The 21,304-nt window shown below is 37.0% G+C and overlaps 1 protein-coding gene across 1 annotated transcript in view; it reads left to right on the top strand.

Moving 5' to 3' along the window:
* PXDNL (peroxidasin like) overlaps positions 1 to 21,304 on the top strand; it is a 508,882-nt gene that overhangs the window by 460,813 nt on the left and 26,765 nt on the right. The window contains exons 20-21 of the mRNA XM_073018080.1: positions 16,602 to 16,716; positions 21,057 to 21,186. Of these exons, the coding sequence (XP_072874181.1) occupies positions 16,602 to 16,716; positions 21,057 to 21,186 (245 nt within the window). The remainder of the gene's footprint in view (positions 1 to 16,601; positions 16,717 to 21,056; positions 21,187 to 21,304) is intronic.

Below are 21,304 nucleotides of genomic sequence, written 5' to 3'. Positions count from 1 at the left end.
GAAAGTAAAAGTTCAGTTAAGACAAGATAGTATGTAAAGCACTTTAAAAAATGTTTGACTTGTCATGTAAATTGAAAACAATGGCAAGAGTTTCTAAGGTACACAGGCAGATATCCTTAAAAATGCAAATTTCCTTTATAAATGTAGATTTCTTTTACAAAAAGGTTTAAAGATAGCCAATTAAATTCCAGAAAGGCATATTTTAGTTCCATGGGTGTTCTCTTTAACTTAGCTACTATTTCTTAGCTAAAATTACTGAGTTCAGCATGGAGCCCATTAAGGAATAGGGCAAAGAAAGCATTTTCCATGACTGGATTCAGCATGGATTGCTGTGAGAAAGAAGACAGTCTACTTTACCAAAGGTCTTATCTTTTGTAAACACTTTGGGATAGCTTTCTTTTTGCCTTTGGGGAAGAATAATAACTAAACCAAAAGGTTAACAGATATTTTCTTATCAATTAGTCACTTAAACTTTTTATTTTCCATGTATAAAAAGTCTTTTAAAAAATAGTAAAAATAATAAAATCTTTTTAGAAGCTTCTGGCTATCAATAGACATCCCTAAATGAGACTAATTCAATAATTCTTTTCTTTTTCTTTTCTTTTCTTTTCTTTTTTTTTTTTTTTGAGATGGAATCTCACTGTATTGCCCAGGCTGGAGTGCAGTGGCAAGATCCTGGGGTTCAAGTAATTCTCCTGTCTCAGCCTCCCAAGTAGCTGGGACTACAGGTGCCCACTGTCACGCCTGTCTAATTTTTGTATTTTTAGCAGAGATGGGGGTTTCACCATGTTGGCCAGGCTAGTCTTGAACTCCTGACCTTAAGTGATCCGCCTGTGTTGGCCTCCCAAAGTGCTGAGATTACAAGCATGAGCCACTGCACCTGGCTAGGAATTCTCATTTTCAGATTCACTGCTTTAAGTGTGATGTTATTCATTTGGAACATTCCATTCTAATTTTAAATTACCTTTAGTTAGATTTTACCACTTCTGTAAGTGTTTGCTGCTTCCAGAGTTGATATTTATACATGCAAATGTAGGCATAGCTGGAAGGTGGATTATTCAGTTCTTTAGAAACTAAGGATCTCCTTTTTAGCTTACATCTTGGCTTTTGGCTATCAGATCTCCTTGATCAACTTAGTCAATGATTTTTTTTTCCTACCTAAGCATGCAAAAAAATAAAAGTGCTAGGAAGCGGTAGAACACAAAAATCCTTGTGAATTTCCAAAAGCTGAAATTTACACCTCCTGCAATATTTCCATTTATTATCAGTTTCTGTCAGACATAAGAGGCCTCTACTGTATCCAAGCAAGTTAATATCAGATTCACTGTGATTCTGCATCAGTCCAGTTTCTGTTGTGTTTTCTGAACCCAGTTCAGATAAAAAATTTGCTCAAACAAACTCAGCTAAAAACAAATCTGTGGAGCTTTGGAATCTGAGAGAGAATTTACCAGGATCCCCAGCTGTTGTGAGAGAGCAGTGACCACAGTGGGCCTGGCAGGACCTCACTTGGTCACTTGTTGCTCCTGGGCATCAGGGGAAGTGCTACTTCAGGTCCTACTTCTGAAACCATCTGTTATTTAGGAAGACTCCTGAGCCAGAGCAGGCTCAGAGACTCCAGCACAGTCATGTGGTGGAAGATTTATGGACAGAAAAAGAGAACTGATGTACAGAAAACAGAAGTGAGGTACAGAAACAGCCAGATTGGTTCCAGACCAGCGTTTGCATTATTGAACACAATTTGAACAGTTGGCTGCCTTTGATTGGCCAAAACTTAGTGATTGACACAAGTGTAAACTACAGTCTGTTTACACATCCAGTTAGATTACAGTTCACTATGTCTGGAAAAACCCTTAGGCTGAACTTAAAATATGTAAGGAGGTAGCTTTGGGCTAAACTTAATTTAACAACATGTGTATATATGTGTGTATATAACTGTACATGGATAGGTGTGTGCATGCATGAGTGTGTATACATATGGGTGTGTGCATGTGTAGTTGTGTACATATATACATGTGTATGCATAAGCATGTACATGTAGATGTATATATAGTATAGGCATGTATAGCTATGTGTATGTATGATATATACATATTTAAGTATGCATATGTACATGTATAGTCATATGCATGAATAGGTATTATATGTATAAGCATGTATGAGTGTGTATATGTAGATGTGTGTACATGTATTAGTGTGCACATGTATATTTGTAAACATGTATGGGTATGTTTATATGTGTACACAAAAGTATATACATGAATGGTTGTGTACATGCATGTATAGATATATACATGTTCAGGATACACAAGAGTATGTGTACACATGTATAGGTATGTGCATATATAGGTGGAAAATGCTTGCCTTTACTACTCATTGCTTTTTTTTTTTTTCTTTTCTCTTTTCCTAAAGTGGTCTATCAAGTAAAGCTTTCAAATTGAGTACTTGTGTAAAGTATTCTGAAAATAATATTTTATGCTCAAGTATCTTTTTCCTGCTGAACAGTGAAGAACATCTTACTTGCACAGGATTCCTGGACTGTGATCTTTTCTACTCTTTGCCAGTGTTCCTTCCCTGATTTCTAGCTTCTTATATTGCAATTGGAAGAATAGGTGTGATAGGTGCCAGTCTGAATTTTTTCCCTTGCTTAAATAGGTGTCTCTAATTCTTTTTTAATGGGATTCTGTAAGATCTTTCGTTCAGAATTAGAGCAGAATATGCTTAGATGTAACTTTCCTTATCAATCCAGTGTCAAACTTAGGGAACAATTTCAATTCACAGATTTGCATATTTCTTCAACAAGCATATATTTCCTTAATTACTGTATATCTCTATGTATCCTCCAAATAGTTTTTTTCCTTCTGAAACATTCTTTATTTGAGCGTTAGGTCTACCCTCCAAGTCTCTTTTCTTTTCCTTCATATTACTGTCTTTTATATTTTTGCTAAATGCTCTGACATATTTTTTGCACATGATCACTTATATCAAATTCACCAATCAGTCTCAACAGAGATCAACCTCCTTTTAAATTTATCTATTTAACTTCTTAGTTCCAACGTCATCTGTTTAAGTTTTAGGGCATCATTTGCAGCATCAGAAATGCCTAACTGCTTGTATTATTAATATTTATTATTGTTACTATTTTAAACAGATGTTCTTTTGTCATCTCCGTTCCTTGGGTCATGTTTTCACTGAGAAAGTGGCTCCTCTCTCTGATGACTGTTCAGGACCTTTTCATGGACAGTGACTTTTTTTTATCTTGGCTCAAGTTGTCAAGGTTATCTCCATGGCAGAAACCTAGCAGAAGGAGACAGGTTCATTGGGCTGGGCTATGACATCAGCCTCCTCTAGGCTAGAGCAGGAAGACAACCCACTTATTCAGTTCATTTTTGGCCTTCTGAGAAGTGGAGACACGCTGCATGCTCTGAGGGCAGAAGCTCTCGGAGCAACCCCAGAAATCTGAACATGAAGTCCTTTCAGAGGTGAGCTGATCTGAGTTCTCAGTTGGGGAGAGCTGGGCGTGGCTGCCCCAGGGCTGTGGCCTTCAGGAGGATTGTGTGCTGCATTCTTCCCCAGGGCTTCCCTCTCCTCTCAAGCACACTGTGACCTCTATGTCCCTATGCCACTTGCCCAGGGGAGGCCTGTCCCCTGGGGTTGTGGGGGAGGGGAAGAAGACCCATCTTTGGGGTGCTCATCTTCAGGGAACCATGCTCCCAAATCGTCGTGAGCTCAGGGTCTGCATGCTGCAATGAGCATCCTGTGATGAGGACCTCATGTAAGGGCCAGGGGAGACTCTTCCTCTTGTCTTTGGTTGAGGTGCGTGCTGACCAAGGCCTGAGCTCTTTGGGGAGAGCACAGGCACGTGAGCTTTCCTGTCTGACAGCATTATCCAGCATATCTGGTTGTTCAAGGTCACAGAAGATCCTGTTTAATCATTTTTTTCACACTATTGTGGGAGCTAGGAATGTATCGACACAAGGTCTGAGTAAACCAGTTTTGATCTGAAGCTAAGGGGTGACCTAGAATTCAGTTCTAAAATACTAATTTCTTTGAAGACGAAAAAGCTCTTAGAAGGATCCTCAGGATTATCGTAAGTAAAAAGAAAAACTGGTACTACCTGTTTACTGTTTCATCTGGCCCCCTCCTGTCATTTAGCCTGGGAAGAGAGAAGATGAAATCCCATGGGCTCTGAGCCCACATCGTCTGAGCAATCTATTTCATTTAAAAATAATTCATTAGGTTTCATTTTTAATCTTATACTAAGATGAAACTTATCATAACAGGTTTCCATTTGGTCATTTTCACCTTGTGGAGAAACGTGGGATAATTCTAATTCTCCTTTGGTATGACATTACGTTTTTCCTTTGAAGATGACTTTCTTTTCTATAATGACTTTTTTTCTTTTGCACTAAACAGACACCATTCACCGTAAACTCCCTAGTTTCTTCATGCTGCATGATTTAGAGTTGCTTCATTATTCTGATTTTGCTAATCTGTTTTTCTTTCAGAACATTATAGTTCATTAAGGTCTTTATTAAAGTGTGATCCCCAGAAGTAAGCATAGCTTTAAAGATATGTTGTGGATATTGACAGAATTGTCCAATCTGACATATTTCTTTCCTACTCAAAAATAAACCTGCAAGCCCTCCATGAGGAAAAAATAAAAATCATGTGGTTAATCTCCAAAAAAGTCAGGGATTTTTTCTTCCCTAGGCATCCTATTTGTTCCACTCTGGGGTTGCCAACTTTTTGCTTTTACCTTGTGGGTTAATTTCTCTGCCCATGTTATTTTGATACATAGATTTATACTCTCCATTGTGTGTGTATACTGACTCTGGTTTTGTCAATATGAGCAAGTTGCATCTAAGTATGTGTGAAAAAATATGTGCAAAGGCATCCAAAGAAGCCACATCAGATACTATCTGCTCAGATGACCTCCTTCAGGGACCACTTCTTGATATTCTCTGTAGAATCATTTATCTTTGGCCACCTACCATTTTACTGGAAGTCATTCTGGGAATTCTGTGTTTGCACAGGAACTGCTATCAGTAGTACCAGAGAATGTAGAAACATGGCAGAGGCAAGCCAGGAATTCTGTGCTGCTTCTGTGTATACTCTTGCCTTAGGTGAATGGATGTCTTTGGTAAAAGATATGTAGGAGAAAACCAGTATACTTATAACTTAGTTCATTAATACAGCACTCTGGAAGGATTAATGCTGGTAAGGATAATGAGACTATATTCTGATTCAAATAGTGGGATATTCTGGCGAAATATTATGTTGCTTGTTGTCCATGAGGAGGGCTTTTTATTTTTCTAGGTACATGAGAAAATGCTATTCCACTGACAGTGTCCAAATTATGGCAAAACAACTTACACGTTGACTCCGAACTTATACAAACACTAGGGTGGTTTGGGGGATAATTATCAGATGAATCAGCTGCTTCATTGGAGTTATTGTTCTTTTAGCCAGCAGAAACATAGTAATTCAGTGCTGTAGGTAAGGCCTAAGAAACAGTAAGTGCCCACTGAAAATATTAAGAAAAGATGAGGAACCAAGAGAGCTCCGACAGATCCGTAGCTGGTGAAGTTATAAGCAGCAAGTGTTCAAAATGTTTTTTGATTTGATTTGCTTTTAAGGAAAAGGGAAACCTCATAAGACAAATGCTAAATTTGTAGTTATCAAAAGATCACACTAACCAAGATTGATAAATGAATGAATATAATGATAAAGCCAAGAATCTTATTTTACCAGCACAAAAGATAAAGCAAAAATTTTCATATTTTCTTTGAGATTTAGTGTTTTATATCACTTAACATACTTTATAGAACGTTTCACATTATATTCCTAGGTTCTTTTCTTTCCTTAGCTATCTTAGGTACAGATTTCTTTTTTTTATTATTCTTTTCTTGAGATACAGTTTCACTCGTATCACCCAGGCTGGAGCGCAATGGCAGTCTCGGCTCACTGTAACCTCCGCCTCCCAGGTTCAAGTGATTCTCCTGCCTCAGCCTCCTGAGTAGCTGGGATTACAGGCACCCGCCACCACACCCAGTTAATTTTTGTATTTTTAGTAGAGACAGGGTTTCACCATGTTGGCCAAGCTGGTCTCAAACTCCTGGCCTCAGATGATTCGCCCACCTCGGCCTCTCAAAGTGCTGGTATTACAGGCGTGGGCCACTGCGCCCAGCTAGTTATAGATTTTTGAAGCTGGAGGTGACCTAAGAGATTATTTGACTAAGAAACAAAATTAAAAACCCAACACTTCATCTTAATATTAGGAAGCAAAAGTTGGAAAGGTTTAAGTAATTTGCCCTCAGTTATTTATTAGCAGACCTAGGGATAGAGCTCAGACTCCCCATTGCCAAGTCCATTTGTTTTCCTCACTCCACCATGTCACCTCATCGCTAGTTTTCCTTTTGTTATACCTTCTGTGATTTTCTCCAAATCTCTTTCACCAGTAGTAAACATAGGAATTCTTCTTTAGCTGGGTGGCCTTCTTTTCTAGAATCCTGTGCTAAAAAATTGAAAATGCAACAATCTTGATATTTTAACATCGAATTAGACTAATTTTCAGTATCAGCTAATCAATAGATCAAGAGTCTTTGCATAATACTGTAGGCATTACAGATACAATTAAATAATATTCTCAAGTTCTTATTACCAATCTACTAATTTCAGCAAACTCTGCAATTGACACATTTGTTTGTGTCATAAATCAGTCAAAACTCTACTGATAAAATTGACTTTACATAAAATAGAAAGCATTCTCTTCAACGTGGAACAGAAAATGATTTACCCTCATTTATTTTAGAAATTAAAAACTTACATCTAAGGCGGGTGGGATATTCCCTAAGACAAGATAAGTGATGTACTAAGACTCCATGCCACTAGATTAAATAAAACTTCCTTCAAATAAAACAATTTCACAAAGAGTCAACAGATGTATATTTTCTACTGGGATTTATTGAACCATCTGGTCTTGTAATTTCCAGCTGCATACTTCACATTAAGTTCTGTCTTTAAAGCATCAAGTAGTTGTAAATACAGTATATTTTATGTACAAATGTAAATATATTTAGGTTTGCTCATGACTTTCTTTCAAATAAATTGTGCTTATGTTTGTAAACTAATTAAACTTTAATTTCTTTCATAAGAGACTAATTTTATTACCATCATATTTCATGATGCTGTGGTTGTTTCATGCTTAACTTATACAATGCCTTCTAAGTATTACTAAAGAAGTAAGATTTCAACAACTCCTATAAAGCTTTAATGAAGCAATTACATTGCAACAGTGATCTCAGGTTTGTCTTTGAAAGTTTTCACTATTTTTAATAGAACACCATAAGGACATCTCCCACTCTCCTTGGGTCTGTTAGTACCTAATATCTTACATGCAAAACTTGTGGAAATCAAGGTGAGAACATTACAATTGGAAACACAGCAAATAAGTAGCCCTGAAATGATACAAAACAGGATGAGTGTTCAGCGATATACAATATTAATCAAACTCTACTGATGATGTTGACTTTACATAGAGTACAAAGCATTCCCTTGAAAATAACCCTCTCATAAGTTCTAAGAATAAGTTATCTTCCAAATACAGCATTTTGCATTTATTTACAATCTATTATATCATAGAAGAAAGAAAAATCTTTCTGTACCAGGATTAGGCAATTCATTAGCAGGGCTTCACGAAGTTGCTTAAGAAAATTGTTTCTTAATACTAGAAGTTTATTTTATCATCAGATAAGTAGGGCCTCTCGGTATTTTTCCATCAGATATGTTCCTCTTAGTATTTTCCCATTAGAAACGTGCCTTTTAGTAAATATGAGAACTGTCTTGTAGCTGATGACCTTCCTTTGTAGAATCTTATGCTAATGAATTACAAGTGCAAGAATCTTGACATTTTAACATCAATTTAAGCTAATTTTTCATATCAGCTAATCAGTAGGATCAAGAGTGTTCGCATAATACTTTAGGCATTGCAGGTGCAATTAAACAACATTCACAAGTCCTTGTTACCAATCTACTTATTTCAGCAAATTTTGTAATTGTCCATTTGTTTGTGCCATAATCAAGGAAGTCAAAATTCTACTGATAAAATTGACTTAGCATAAGCATGATGATAAATGATAAAAATTAGAAAATTTGGAAATCCTCATTACATTTGTAATTATTAATATTGCTAAAGTATGACATTGATAATTAATGAAATTTAGTTTCAAATATGTTCCCATAAAATGCAAAATATTTGGTAAACAGGATATATGCTCTGCGGATCACTAGGGAAAACCAACAATGTGCAGTCTAAAGGAAACAATGAAGAACAAATATCTTAAAATCCTCATAAGACCCAAATGTGCCTGAAGTTTCAGTGCCTTAAGAGTATTACTGGAAGTCAAAGACTGCTTTATGTATCTAAAAAGCAGATTTTAACTCTATACCATTAACAAGGGCCATACATAAGTAAAATATTGAGCATGGTCAAATGTAGAAGCATACATCATGTAATCCCAGCACTTTGGGAGGCCGAGACGGGCAGATCACGAGGTCAGGAGATCGAGACCATCCTGGCTAACAGGGTGAAACCCCGTCTCTACTAAAAAATACAAAACACTAGCCGGGCGAGGTGGCGGGCGCCTGTAGTCCCAGCTGCTCGGGAGGCTGAGGCAGGAGAATGGCGTGAACCCAGGAGGCGGAGCTTGCAGTGAGTTGAGATCCGGCCACTGCACTCCAGCCTGGGCGACAGAGCGAGACTCCGTCTCAAAAAAAAAAAAAAAAAAAAAAGCATACATCAAAGTTAAGTCAGGCACACAGAACAGGAGTGGCAATAACAATACACAGCTGAATGTAAGAAAAGCATTAACTGAAAAAAGAAGTTTTTTTCAATCTCAATTTTGAAATAGCTTAGCATCCATTCAGCACAGCTTAATAGAATTGTGTTTGAATATTATTAATGAGATCAATTTGTGAAAGATATGTTTAACTTTGTCCTTATAAGCTAAAATTAACTTTATCTTCAAATATTCATAAGGATTCTCAAATATTGATTATATGCTAGGTCACTAGAAACACTAAAATTCCCCAAAGCAAACTTCATTATCTTTTACCACAATGCAACTAATCTAAAATAATCAAGTTTAAAAAGAAAATAGCTACTTAGAATTTTTTTAGTCATTAGACCAAATAAATATTTTATCAATAAGGCAACAAAATTTAAGTTGAATATCTAAAAATATTAATGACATCATTATAATCAAAATTTATGGGTAACAGAGGTAAATACAGAAACAAACTTGTAGTTTTATTAAAAATGAAATAATAAAAATAAATTAACAAAACACACAGCTAAAGATGGTAGAGAAAAGACAGCTAAATAAATATGAATGTTCTGAGAAAGCCTGAATGAAAATATAAGCAGAAGTGATGAATAAATCTAATAGCTGGCTTAAAAAATAAAGGAAGCAGAAGTAATAACTATAAGAAATTATATATTCATCTAATATCTAATATGTATTATATAGGTATAACATATATAGTACATAGTAACATACACAATAACACAATAATAACATATTTTTTCCAATAATGATAAAGAGAGAAAAATGAAATTGAAAATTAGAAGAAGTTTGTCATCATTTTCTTTCTTAGAGTCCTGAGATATAGGAATGCTTTTTAGTTGTATACTTCTTTGTACCATTGTACTCAATAGGCAATCTTCAACCCTCACTCCCCTCCCACTCTCCTACCTTTCAGAGTCTCCAGCATATTATTCCACTCTGTCCATCCATGTATACCCATTGTTAGCTCCCACTCATAAGTGAGAACATGTGCTACTTGCTTTTATGTTTCTGAGTTATTTCACTTAGGATAATGGCCTCCAGTTCCATCCACGTTGCTGCAAAAGACATGATTTCACTCTTTTTATGACTATTATTCCATTGTATTAGTCCATTTTCACACTGTTATAGATGTACTACCTGAGATTGGGTAATTTACAAATAAATGAGGATTTTTGACTGACAGTTCCACATGGCTGGGGAGACCTCAGGAAACTCACTATCATGGTGGAAGGCAAAGGAGAAGAAGGCACCTTCTTCAGAAGGTGGCAGGAGAAAGGGAGAGTGAAGGGGAAGTGTCTCACTTTTAAACCATCAGATCTCATGAGAACCCCCTCAGTATCATGAGAACAGCATGGGGGAACCGCCCCCATGGTCCAATCACCTCCCATCAGGTGCCTCCCTGGACATGTGTGACTTAACAATTCGAGATGAGATTTGAATGGGGACACAGAGCCAAACCATATCATCCATGGTGAATATATACCACCTTTTTAAATCCACTGATGGACTTTCAGGTTGATCTCATATTTTTCTTCTTTTGAGTAGAGCTGTGATAAACATATGAGTGCAGGTGCCTTTTTGAAATAATGATTTCTTTTCCTTTGGGTAAATACCCAGTAGTGCGATTGCTGGATCAAATGGTAGTTCTATTTTTAGCTTTTTACAAGATCTCCATACTACAGTAAATTTTTTATGGTGGGAACTATCTCCCTGATTCATGAGAGCAAGTTGAGTGCAGTGTGCAGTAGATAGTTGTTGAGATGACCACACACTAAGGTAACCCTGAGGAGTCACACCCTCATGTCATCCCTTTTCTTTAGTGAGAGCAGAACCTGTGACCTGCTTCTAACCAGTAGAATACAGCAAAGGTGATGAGGTGTCCCTCCCACGATGAAGCTACCTCATATTAGACTCTGTCTTAGTAGATAGAAGGAGAAAGATTCCCCTGCTGATTGTGAGAAAGCGAACCACTATGTTGTGGAGATAACATTTTCCGATTTTTATTTCTTATGGAGAGGGCCTCATGGAAGGGAACTGTGGGTGGCCTCCAGGTGGCCTTCAGTAACACAACCACGAGGAAGTGAGTTCTGCCAACACAGATTCTGCCCCAGATGAGATGAGAATGTAGCCCCACTAACCTCTTGATTGGAGCCTCATGAGACTGAGCAAAGGACCTGCTAACCTGTGCCTGGAGTCCTGAATTGTGGCCACGGAAGGTGTGACGTGCTGTGTGTGGTAGTTTGCTTGGGATTCTGTAACAAAGCATCACAAACAGGACAGCAAAACGTGTCTCCCCATTCCAGAGGCAGGAATTCTAAGATCAAGTGCTGGCAGGGCTGGTTGCAACTGAGGCTGTGTGGGAGAATGCATTCCATGCCCCTCCCCCTACTTTTCCTGGTTTGCCAGAATTTCAACATACGAATTTTGAGGGAATACGCAGCAATCCATAAAAATGCGTTTGTATCATTTTAAGCCATTGCGTTTGTAGTAACCTGTTGCACTGTGATAGATTCCTAAAACAATTGTAATAAGAAAGTGAAATACCAGTAAGAGGAGGAAGAAATATTAATGGGTTGCTACTGGAACCCTCTCACTTCAAAACAATTGTGGGAATAGTTCAGTTCAGTATTGATTCTAATTGAGGTGAAACATCATCTAAGGATATGATGTATTAATATACTCAGTTCTTTTATGAGAATTAGAAGCCATTTTGCTATTAATATATGAATTATTAAGAAATTATTTTGGGAAGTTAGCGAGGGTAAAAGTTCTCCGTGGAATTTTCCTTTAATAAAAAGCAGCTCCAAATCATTTCTTCTCTAACAAAAAGCAGTCTTAAAGGTCAGGCTGCAAGCATAGATATGCGTATGGAAATACGTGCTGCTAAGAGCCAAGTCCATCCAACATGGCGGTTCCTGCTCCCTTTTCCTTGTCACCACATGTGCGGGTGTCATGGTGGCCGCCAGGTAGAAGCTGCCTTTGCGACCGGGTGCGGTGGCTCACGCATGTAATCGCAGCATTTTGGGAGGCTGAGGTGGGCGGATCAGCTGAGGTCAGGAGTTCGAGACCGGCTTGGTCAACATAGTGAAACCCTGTCTCTACTAATAATACAAAAATTAGCTGGGTAGTGCACACCTGTAATTCCAGCTACGCCGGAGGCTGGGGCAGGAGAATCATTTGACCCCAGGAGGCGGAGGTTGCAGTTAGCTGAGATTGCACCATTGCACTGTAGCCTGGGCGACAGGAGTGAAACTCCCTCTCAAAAAAGAAGAAGTTTCATTTGCATAATAAAAGACTAGGGTGGGAGGGCTGGTCTTTTCCTAGGGTGGGAGGGCTGGTCTTTTCCTAGGGTGGGAGGACTAGTCTTTTCCTAGGCTATGTAAATAACATACCTGGTCAGACCAATCCCCTGGACCCTATGTAAATCAATCACTGCCTCCTCAAGCCTATGTACAAAACTGATTGCATTCGGTCCCAAACCAGAGACCCTCTCTTGGGCGAACAGCTTTCCCAGCATGAGGAAGCTTTTTCTCTTTCTCTTCTTTTTGGTCTATGAAACTTTATTCCTCTAAACCTACTCCTCGTGTGTGTCCGTGTCCTAAATTTTTTCTCGGTATGAGATAAAGAACCAGGGCATATACCCCAGACAACAGAGATGTTTCATATGCAATATGAATGCACTCATTCTCAAAGCATCCCGCAAATTTATTGTCAGTTTTGTAAGTTTGCTCTCAGTTATTTGTACTTTTTCCCTTTTTGCAAGCAAATAAGAGGTGTTGAAAGTGTTGAAAATGAAAATCAGATATATTTTTGCCAATTTAAAAAATCAATTTTGACGTATTTTTAATCTATGGAGTGCAGCATTGGGATACTAGTGTTCCACAGTTGCATAGTTTTGATCAGTTCATGGAAAGACACATGATTGCCTGAGCTACTATAGCTCAGTCTCCCAAACTTGACCTTGTTTATTTACCATGGACTGTCAATCCACTCCAATAAACTGCAATATTCAGACACATTCCTAAAGCGACCTGTTGTCTTGAGAATTTTCTAATTTTATTAAAGCATTTACTGGGCACATGCCACAAGCAGGTGCTGAGGATTAACTGGTAGGTAGGACAAGGCCCTTCTCTTCTACTCTTCTCAGAGAATGACAGGAGTGAGACCCATTGTATCCAGAGAGTGTTGAGAGAGTACAATGAGTTTACATCCGACTTGCTCTTGGCAGTGGAGAAAGGCTTCCTGGAGAAGGCTGACATGACATCTATGGCATTTGTCAGTCAAGTGAGACCAAATGAAGTTGGAGCAGGATAACTGGCTGTGGATTGTGCATTAGGGAGAAATGAGACTGCAGAGGCAAGAAGGTGCTACATAGGGAAGGACCTTGTTTCATTCACTAAGAATCTAGGTCACCATTCACAAAGCAAAGGCAAGAGCAGGGTTGGGGTGGGGGCAACCAAGGCTGCCCTGAATGGGAAGATTCACACACGCACACACACACACACACCATTATGCCCCTTGAACACGAGTTATCTTGCTGCATCTTCATCCACATCTATTGCTGTCTTCAAAAACCCTATCTGCTATCGCCCCCATGTCATACATAGACCAGAAATTTAAGCTGAGCTAAATTTAAGTCATTTCCTTTTACTTTCCACCCTCCATCCATCCATTCATTCAGTTAACAAATAATGACCCTATTATTTGCAAGTTGCATAAGCCAGAAATCTAGGAGTTAACCTTCTTCTGTTTCCCTCGTTCTGTGCTGTGGCATTATGACTTTTGAGTCTGACTGTCTGGGTTTAAACCCTGTCTCTTCTGTTAAAAAGCTGTAGGACTTTGTACGAGATAATATAATCTGGATTTAAACCCTGTCTTTTCGGTTGAAAAGCTGTAGGACTTCGTATGAGATAATATAATCTGTCTGTGCCTTAATTTCCTCAGGTTAACAATAGGGAAGATAATATTGAGTATGGGTTATTGTAAAGTTTCAAATAAATAACTCATGTAAAGCCTAAGAACAGAGCTTCAACACATGTATGTATATATACACATACACATAGATATATATGTATGCATATGTATATATTTATATAAGATAAATATGCATAGGGATAAAATCAAAGCATCTACTATACTAACATTGAATTTAAATGTAATGTTGTTTGCTTAACAGCCAAACATTCAGCAATCAAGGACACTCTGCTTCTTTGGCAGTATCTAGGAATAAATAACGAAGTGAATTAAAAGAAATGATGTCAGAGCTACAACATTTTAGCTGTCACATTACAAGAAAGCTGCCACATCACTGCAGTCTTGTGGGTTGTTTCTGTTCAGGTGTACTCATCTCTGTATACCTGTGATTTTATATATACGATTCCTTGCTTTGGGGTTCTATTTATACGACCTTGAACAATCTATTGGTGCTTTAAAGTAAATAAATTCTAAAGCTTTATCTTTCCACAAAATAATGAAAGACCATAGATGATGAGAGTTTATCTGCAGAGCCTTTTCTCTACATGTTTCCTTTTTATATGAGAATTGGAAAGAAAGATATTTGGCTTAGCTGGAGATGCTGCATTGTAGTGCAGAGAATACTTGCAACCTATTGAAAATCAGGAACCATGGCTTATCCATTTTTATTTTCTCTACAGTGCCTAGCCTAATACCTTAATTCAGTAAGAACTCCGTAAATATTTATTGACAAAAGCTGTGTGCTATTCAGAAATAGAAAGACTGAGTTTCATTTTGTGATTGAAGTTTACTTTCTTTAGTTGTATTCTTCTTAAAAATTTCTATGTATTTTTTTTTTTTACCCAGAACTGCAAATATTTATGGGTTATTAATTATCAGTAAAGTACAGTAGGGGAAAATAAGCACCTGTGGGTCCCTTAGTATAATGTACAGCTTTATCTAGAATGTTTTGACTTCATCATTATAAAAGTAGCAATAGGTCGGGCACGGTGGCTTATGCCTATAATCTCAGCACTTTGGAAGGCCGAGGCATAAGCCACTGCACTTGGCCTCCAGAAATTTTTTATCCAATTATGGTAATATACAATAATATGATAATTAACTTATAAACCTTATAAGAAGGCTTGGATTTTCTTCAGTGAACTGTGTTTGGATTTTATAAATACTTTTTTAATTGAAAACAAGGACAAAAGAAAACAAAAGGTAGAAGTACAAATCAAAAAAGAAAACAAGTAACAATCATAACCAGTTTTCTAGACATGTCACTGTTGTCATTTTGGGATATTTTCATTTTAGTTTATTTCTGGTATGTTTTAATATCAGTGAGTTCATATGTATAAGTTTTACCCTTATTTTGTTTAGTGTTATAGCATTTGCAGTTTGTTGTGTCGTTTTAAAAATCATCCTACATTTCATATTCATGTTTGCTTGATAATCTTTCATGTCATATCCCTCTTGAATTTAATTTACGTATGATAAGGTGAAGATGTAAGTTGTTTTCACTTTCTCTTCTTTTAGGAATAACTTGCTAGTTGCCCAGAACAAAAGTACTCTCTCTCTATTTTCCAATTTGTGCTGCCTAATATAATGTGTTAAATTTGATTGCATGGTAAGATGCTCTGGGGTTGTTATCCTGCTTTATTTCTTCAGTTATTTTCCCATCAATATTAAGAATTTTTATTTTTGAACTTCATGTATAATAGTTTTACTGTCTGGGAATGTTGATTCCTATATCATTCTTTTTCATTTTCAAAATACCTTAGTTTCCAGACCATCTGTTTTCATATGAAATTTCAGAGAGTGTATTAGGCAGTTTATGCATTGCTATAAAAAATACCCAAGACTGGGTAATTTATAAATAAAAGCAGTTGAATGGGCTCACAGTTCTATAGACCATACTGAAAGCCTGGTGCCAGTATCTGCTCAGCTTCTAGAGAGGCCTCAGGAAGCTTTCACTCAGGGCCAAGGCAAAGGGGAGCAGGAGGCAGGGCACGTGATGTGATCGGGAGCAAGAGAGTAGGGGGAGGTCCCACGCACTTGTAAACAACAGATCTCCGAGAACTCACTCACTATCGCAAGAACAGCACAAAGACATGAGGGAGCCGCTCCCACATCCAGATACCTCCCACCAGGCTCCACCAACACTGGTGCTTACATCTCAACAGGAGGTTTGAGGGGGACATCCATACTATATCAGAGACCACTTTTTAAAGTTCCATATTTATTTGCAACAAGTTTTTCATGTTATTCTCATATCTTTTTGATTGTGATGAAAACACATAACATAAAACTTACCATTTTAACCTGTTTGAGGGCACAGTACAGACGTGCAACAGGGGGCATCTTAAAAAACAAATCCCTAGTGGGTATCAGGTGTGCCTGAGACACTTTGAGGAGTTGCCAAATTTCAAGCATTCCACCCAGGACTTTTCTGCTGCTTTCTTCATTGTGCCAAGTCCTTAGTGAATAAAAGATGCTGTGCAATCCATGCCCTTACTAAGATTCAACATCACTCTCCCTGGGGCTCCTCCAGAGGCTCTGCAGACTGCCCTGCATCCCACTTGCTGCTGCAAAACAGAGATTCAGTGACATGGAAAAGCAAGTATCTGAGACTGTGGTCACCCAGCAAAATGCAACGGACTAAATGAGTCTCTCTCACTCTCGCTCTCTGCTCTTTCTTCTTGGCACTCTTACCCTCTCTGACCATTAAAGAAATGATCTAGATGAGATCGTGACATCCCATCTCACATAATGCTATTGTGGTTACTTCTTTCTCCACAGACTGTAGGAGTAGAGGACAGTTCAGAGAAGTGACACAAGAATCTCAAAAGAAACGCTCAGCTCGATACAACTATCCTGATAAGAAAGATATGGAGTTAAGTCATCTAAGAAGTAGGTATGTATAGAAATATCTCATTTCTTTAGGCAACTTACTATAGATTTGCTTCAAACCTACGATTTTTTTTTAATCTTTTTTAATAGAGACCACAGTTAACTTATTTACATATAAGATGAACCACATGAAAAGGAGCAAACACAGAATGAGTTCTGTAATGTGTTTGGGTTCCATTTCACTCTGCAGTAGCCCAGCCAGAGCGTATTTGACAATGAATTTTCTCAATAAAGTTCAGAAAACTACATTGCATGATGCTAGTTTTGACCCCTTAAATGACATTATGGGTTGATATTTTTCAGATTATTTTTGAAAATGTGAAATAGCATATTGTTTGTGAGAAAGGTAATAGTATCTATTTAAGTTAATTCATGTTAAGTTGATTTGAATTCATGAATAGTACATGGGAAGCAAGGCTTGATTTGTGACCAAGATGGAATATTTTTGAATTCTTAGAAAATTGAGAAATGTCAATCTTATTCCTTTGAAATCCTTTAGGACTTCTTTTATGTAGCTTGTATATTAGCTTGATACAAAGTGTTGCTTTAAAAAGTTTCCCCCTACTGTTGACTTGGAAGCTTCTGAAAGCAGAAACATTACCTTGTGCATAGATATGTCCAGTAACTCCTTTTCATTGAATAAGGAGTCAGTACCTACTTGTGAAATTAAGTTACCAAAATAAACATTGTAATTCACAGCTCCGTAGGCCATGCAGATTCTTTCAAGGAACCATATATCCTATTTTTGTTGTCCATAGCTGCCTCCTAAGTGGTATAATTCAGCCAAATTCAAAATCCATTTTTGGCATCCATTTCTTCAATTACAGCTGTAAACTTGAACAATATATGGGCCCTGTACTCTAAGATTGAGGAGAGGAGATAGTGTTGTTGGACAGGAAGTGTGAAGGTTTTAGAGTCAGGCACATGGATTCAAATCCTATTTCTACCGCTTCATAACTATGCATGTTATATAAAATTTCCAAATCTCCGTTTTCTCAGCTGTAAAATGGGCATGTAATACCTACTTTTCAAGATTATTGTTTTAACTTGAGGATACAAGTTTTTGTGTTTCATTTTTTGCAAAAACCTTCCTACCTGGGCTCCTTGCCTCTCTTCCATCCTTCCAAATTGTCTAAAATGTAAATCTGATCATTCTTTAAATTACCCACCACTCTCTATGGATGGAAAATAGACTGTGTACTGGTTAAGAGCAAGGCCCTTTTTTTTTGAATCCTAATCTGCATCCCAGGTGTGCAGTTTAACAGCTCTGTATACTGTGGACATGTTAAGAACTTTCTAAGCTGCAGTATTCTCACCGGAAACACAGACTAGTTAAAGTGTCTTATAGAACTGGGCAGTTAAGTGACACAAAGTGCACACTAGCACTTCAACTCCTGCCTGCGCAGAGCAGGCACTAACTACGTGGACCTGACATGGGATTCTCTTTATACAGCTTCCCATACTCATTACTGCTCTGCTCCCGGGTAGAAGGCAGTATTTATTTATTTATGCATTCATGTTTGTTTGAGACTACCGGGGATTTTATTCTTCAAATTATGTGCTTTTCAGAGATTTCTAAATGTTTTTTTTTTTTTTTTTCAATCAGAAATCAACAATGTGAAGTAATTTTTGAGATAAAAGAATCATTTTTCCTGATTAATTTAAGTGTTTTTTTTCTTTTTGTTCTGCACTCTGCTTTAACATATTTTTCTCAAATAACATGTGCTACCTTTACTATGGAAAAAACCTATTTGTAAATGAAATAACAAACTAAAAATATAAATAATTATGCTAAACGTTTACTCTTATGAATATAGGTCATCCCTCCCCCATTTTTTAATTGACTACTAATGACTTTTCTTTTACACTTTACTGCATTTTGCAAGTCTTCTTAAATAGCATACACTATTTTTTATGGGTAAAACTTTATTTTTTATATATTTTATTTTACTTTATTAATTTTATTTTATTGTGATAAGAACAGCATGAGATCACACCTCTTAACACATTTGTCAGTGTACAATACAGTATTGTTCATCTGTCCATTGATGGACACTTATATTGTTTCTATATTGTTCCAATTATGAATAACGTTGCAGGTAACATGGGAGTGCGGACATCTCTTTGATATCCTCATTTCAATTATTTTGTCTGTATACCCAGGAGTGGGATTGCTAGATGAAATGGTAGTTCCATGTTGCTTTTTGAGGAGTCTCCATACTGTTTTCCACAGTGGCTACACCATCCCACATTTCCACCAACATTGTATAATCCTCACTAACGCTTGTTATCTTTTGTTTTTTGGTAATAGGCATCCTAGCAGGTGTGAGGTGCTATGTCATTGTAGTTCTAGAGGTCATTATGCTAAATGAAATTAGGCAGTCACAAAAGGAAGATATTGCATGATTCTATTTGTATGAGGTATCTAAAAGAGTTGGACTCAGAGTGGCAGAGAATAGAATGCTGGTGGTCAGGGGCTAGGAGGAGGAAGAAATGGAGAATTGTTGCTCAATGAGTAAAGAGTTTACTTATGCAAGACAAATAAGTTCTAGAGATTCACTGTACAACCTAGTACCCATAGTTAATAAATGGTACTGTACACTTTCAAATAGTTTGAGAAGATAGATCTCATATTAAATATCATCATAAGAACAAACAAAAACCAAAACAAACCACATGCACACATGAAAAAAACATAAGGAAATTTTTGGAGGTGGTGAGTATATTTATATTGAGTACTTTGTAGTATCACAGGTATATATGCACATGTCCAAACTCATCAAAATGTATACATTAAATATGTGTGTTTTTGTGTGTATCAGTTGTACATCAGTAAAGCTTAAAATGTAGTATTGTTATCTATAAATAAGAGGTTATACCTCTTATTTGTCTTCCTAGTGCGGATGCTATATGTCTTGCTTCTTTGCCACCTGTTCTTTTTGAAAGAATGTGAGGAGCCTAACAGCAGCACCCTCACATCCTGCACCGATCTATCTAAGCAGAATGCCTGATGCGTGGCCCATACCCACACATACTTGTTAAATTGTGAATACTCTCCTACTCCACAACATCTGGGCTCACCAACATCAGCCACTTCCCTGTGTGCCCACATGTGGTCTTTAGACTGTTGGTTGTATCTTCATACAGTCATTCAGGCTTTTTCAGGATTAAATACCTTTGATTAGACATTGAAGATTTACAGAAGAGAGCATTGTGAAAGTAAAATGTCCAACCATTTGCATCAATATTATCCCTAACAACACTTGTACATTTAAACCTTTTAACACAGTACTGTATAGGAGCTAGCATGTGGTCAGTACTGATTCATGGTGCCTCTAGCTCACAGTGTCTCAGAGGACATGGAGTTATCCAGTGACTAAACTACTGCTGTTGGTAACTTCTGTTGTTTTTCTGTGTTTCCCTCTTTTAAATTCCCTGATTGATGTAAACTCTATACTATGTCTCTGATTTATAACTTGTTTTATAAGCTCATAGAATGTACTGTTTCTGGCAAGCCATTTTCTTAGTAAACAATGGAAGACATATTTCAAATAGAATAAAGCAGAACCATTTGAAAGTTATAATGGTTTCTTCACAAGGAGCAACTTTTTACAAAATTTGGAAAAAAATTGAGAACTTGAAACACAGATATCATACCCAATAAATCAAATCTATCTAAAAATATTTTTAGCAATACATCATAATTGTAAATAGAAAGAAATTTCATTTCTATTTCCCAAACTGGTTTTTTGCTTCTGTTTCTTGATAATTTCAGTAAACTCTAAGAAACATATCTTAAATTCAACCCATGATTTCCTTATATCCTTTTATTATCAACAAGACTGAGCTATTTTGCATCAGGTTAAATGTTAGATTTTCATCACTCATAGTATCCTTATCTTATTTTAGTTCTTGCCATGAATTTATAATAGAGAAAACAACTTTCCTACCTGGCTACTGGATAACATGTTATATTAAATTTGTCACTTTTTCACTGTTTAAGGTCAAATGAGGAATTCATTAGCAAAAGACATACTTTAAGATCGAAATAATATATCAAATATATATGTAATACAACATGACATTCCCTTTATGTCATAAGAAATAGTTTCTTATCATTTTAGATAAATCACATGAACCAGATGTGACACTCTGGATTATCATCTTATCTGCCATTTAATTTTAATTTTGAATCTCATTCATATAATTTTCCTTTTAAGATCACACAGAACACCAGTCGCAATGCCTTGTACCTGCCAAATGACCAAAGAAGATTGGATGGTATTTTAAAATTCTCAAACAATTTTATTTTTCAGCATTTTATTTGCTTCTTGTTATAAACAGGCAACAAGATAAAATATATGTGGGTGAAGATGCAAGAAATGTGACGGTTCTGGAAAAAACAAAGTTCTCCCAAGATTTCAGCACGTTTGCAGCGGAAATTCAGGAAACCATCACGGCACTCAGAGAACAGGTTCGTTTTCTCCTCAGATAACATGTCCTTATTGTATGCATTGGAACAGCTAAACATAAAAGATCTGTCCAGTAACTCTCCACAAATACAGCACAGTATCAGAATAATAAAAACCTAT

The sequence above is a fragment of the Chlorocebus sabaeus genome, chromosome 8 (assembly GCF_047675955.1).
Source record: "Chlorocebus sabaeus isolate Y175 chromosome 8, mChlSab1.0.hap1, whole genome shotgun sequence".
In the NCBI taxonomy this organism is placed as follows: domain Eukaryota; kingdom Metazoa; phylum Chordata; class Mammalia; order Primates; family Cercopithecidae; genus Chlorocebus; species Chlorocebus sabaeus.
This window is presented reverse-complemented; position numbering and strand designations above follow the sequence as displayed.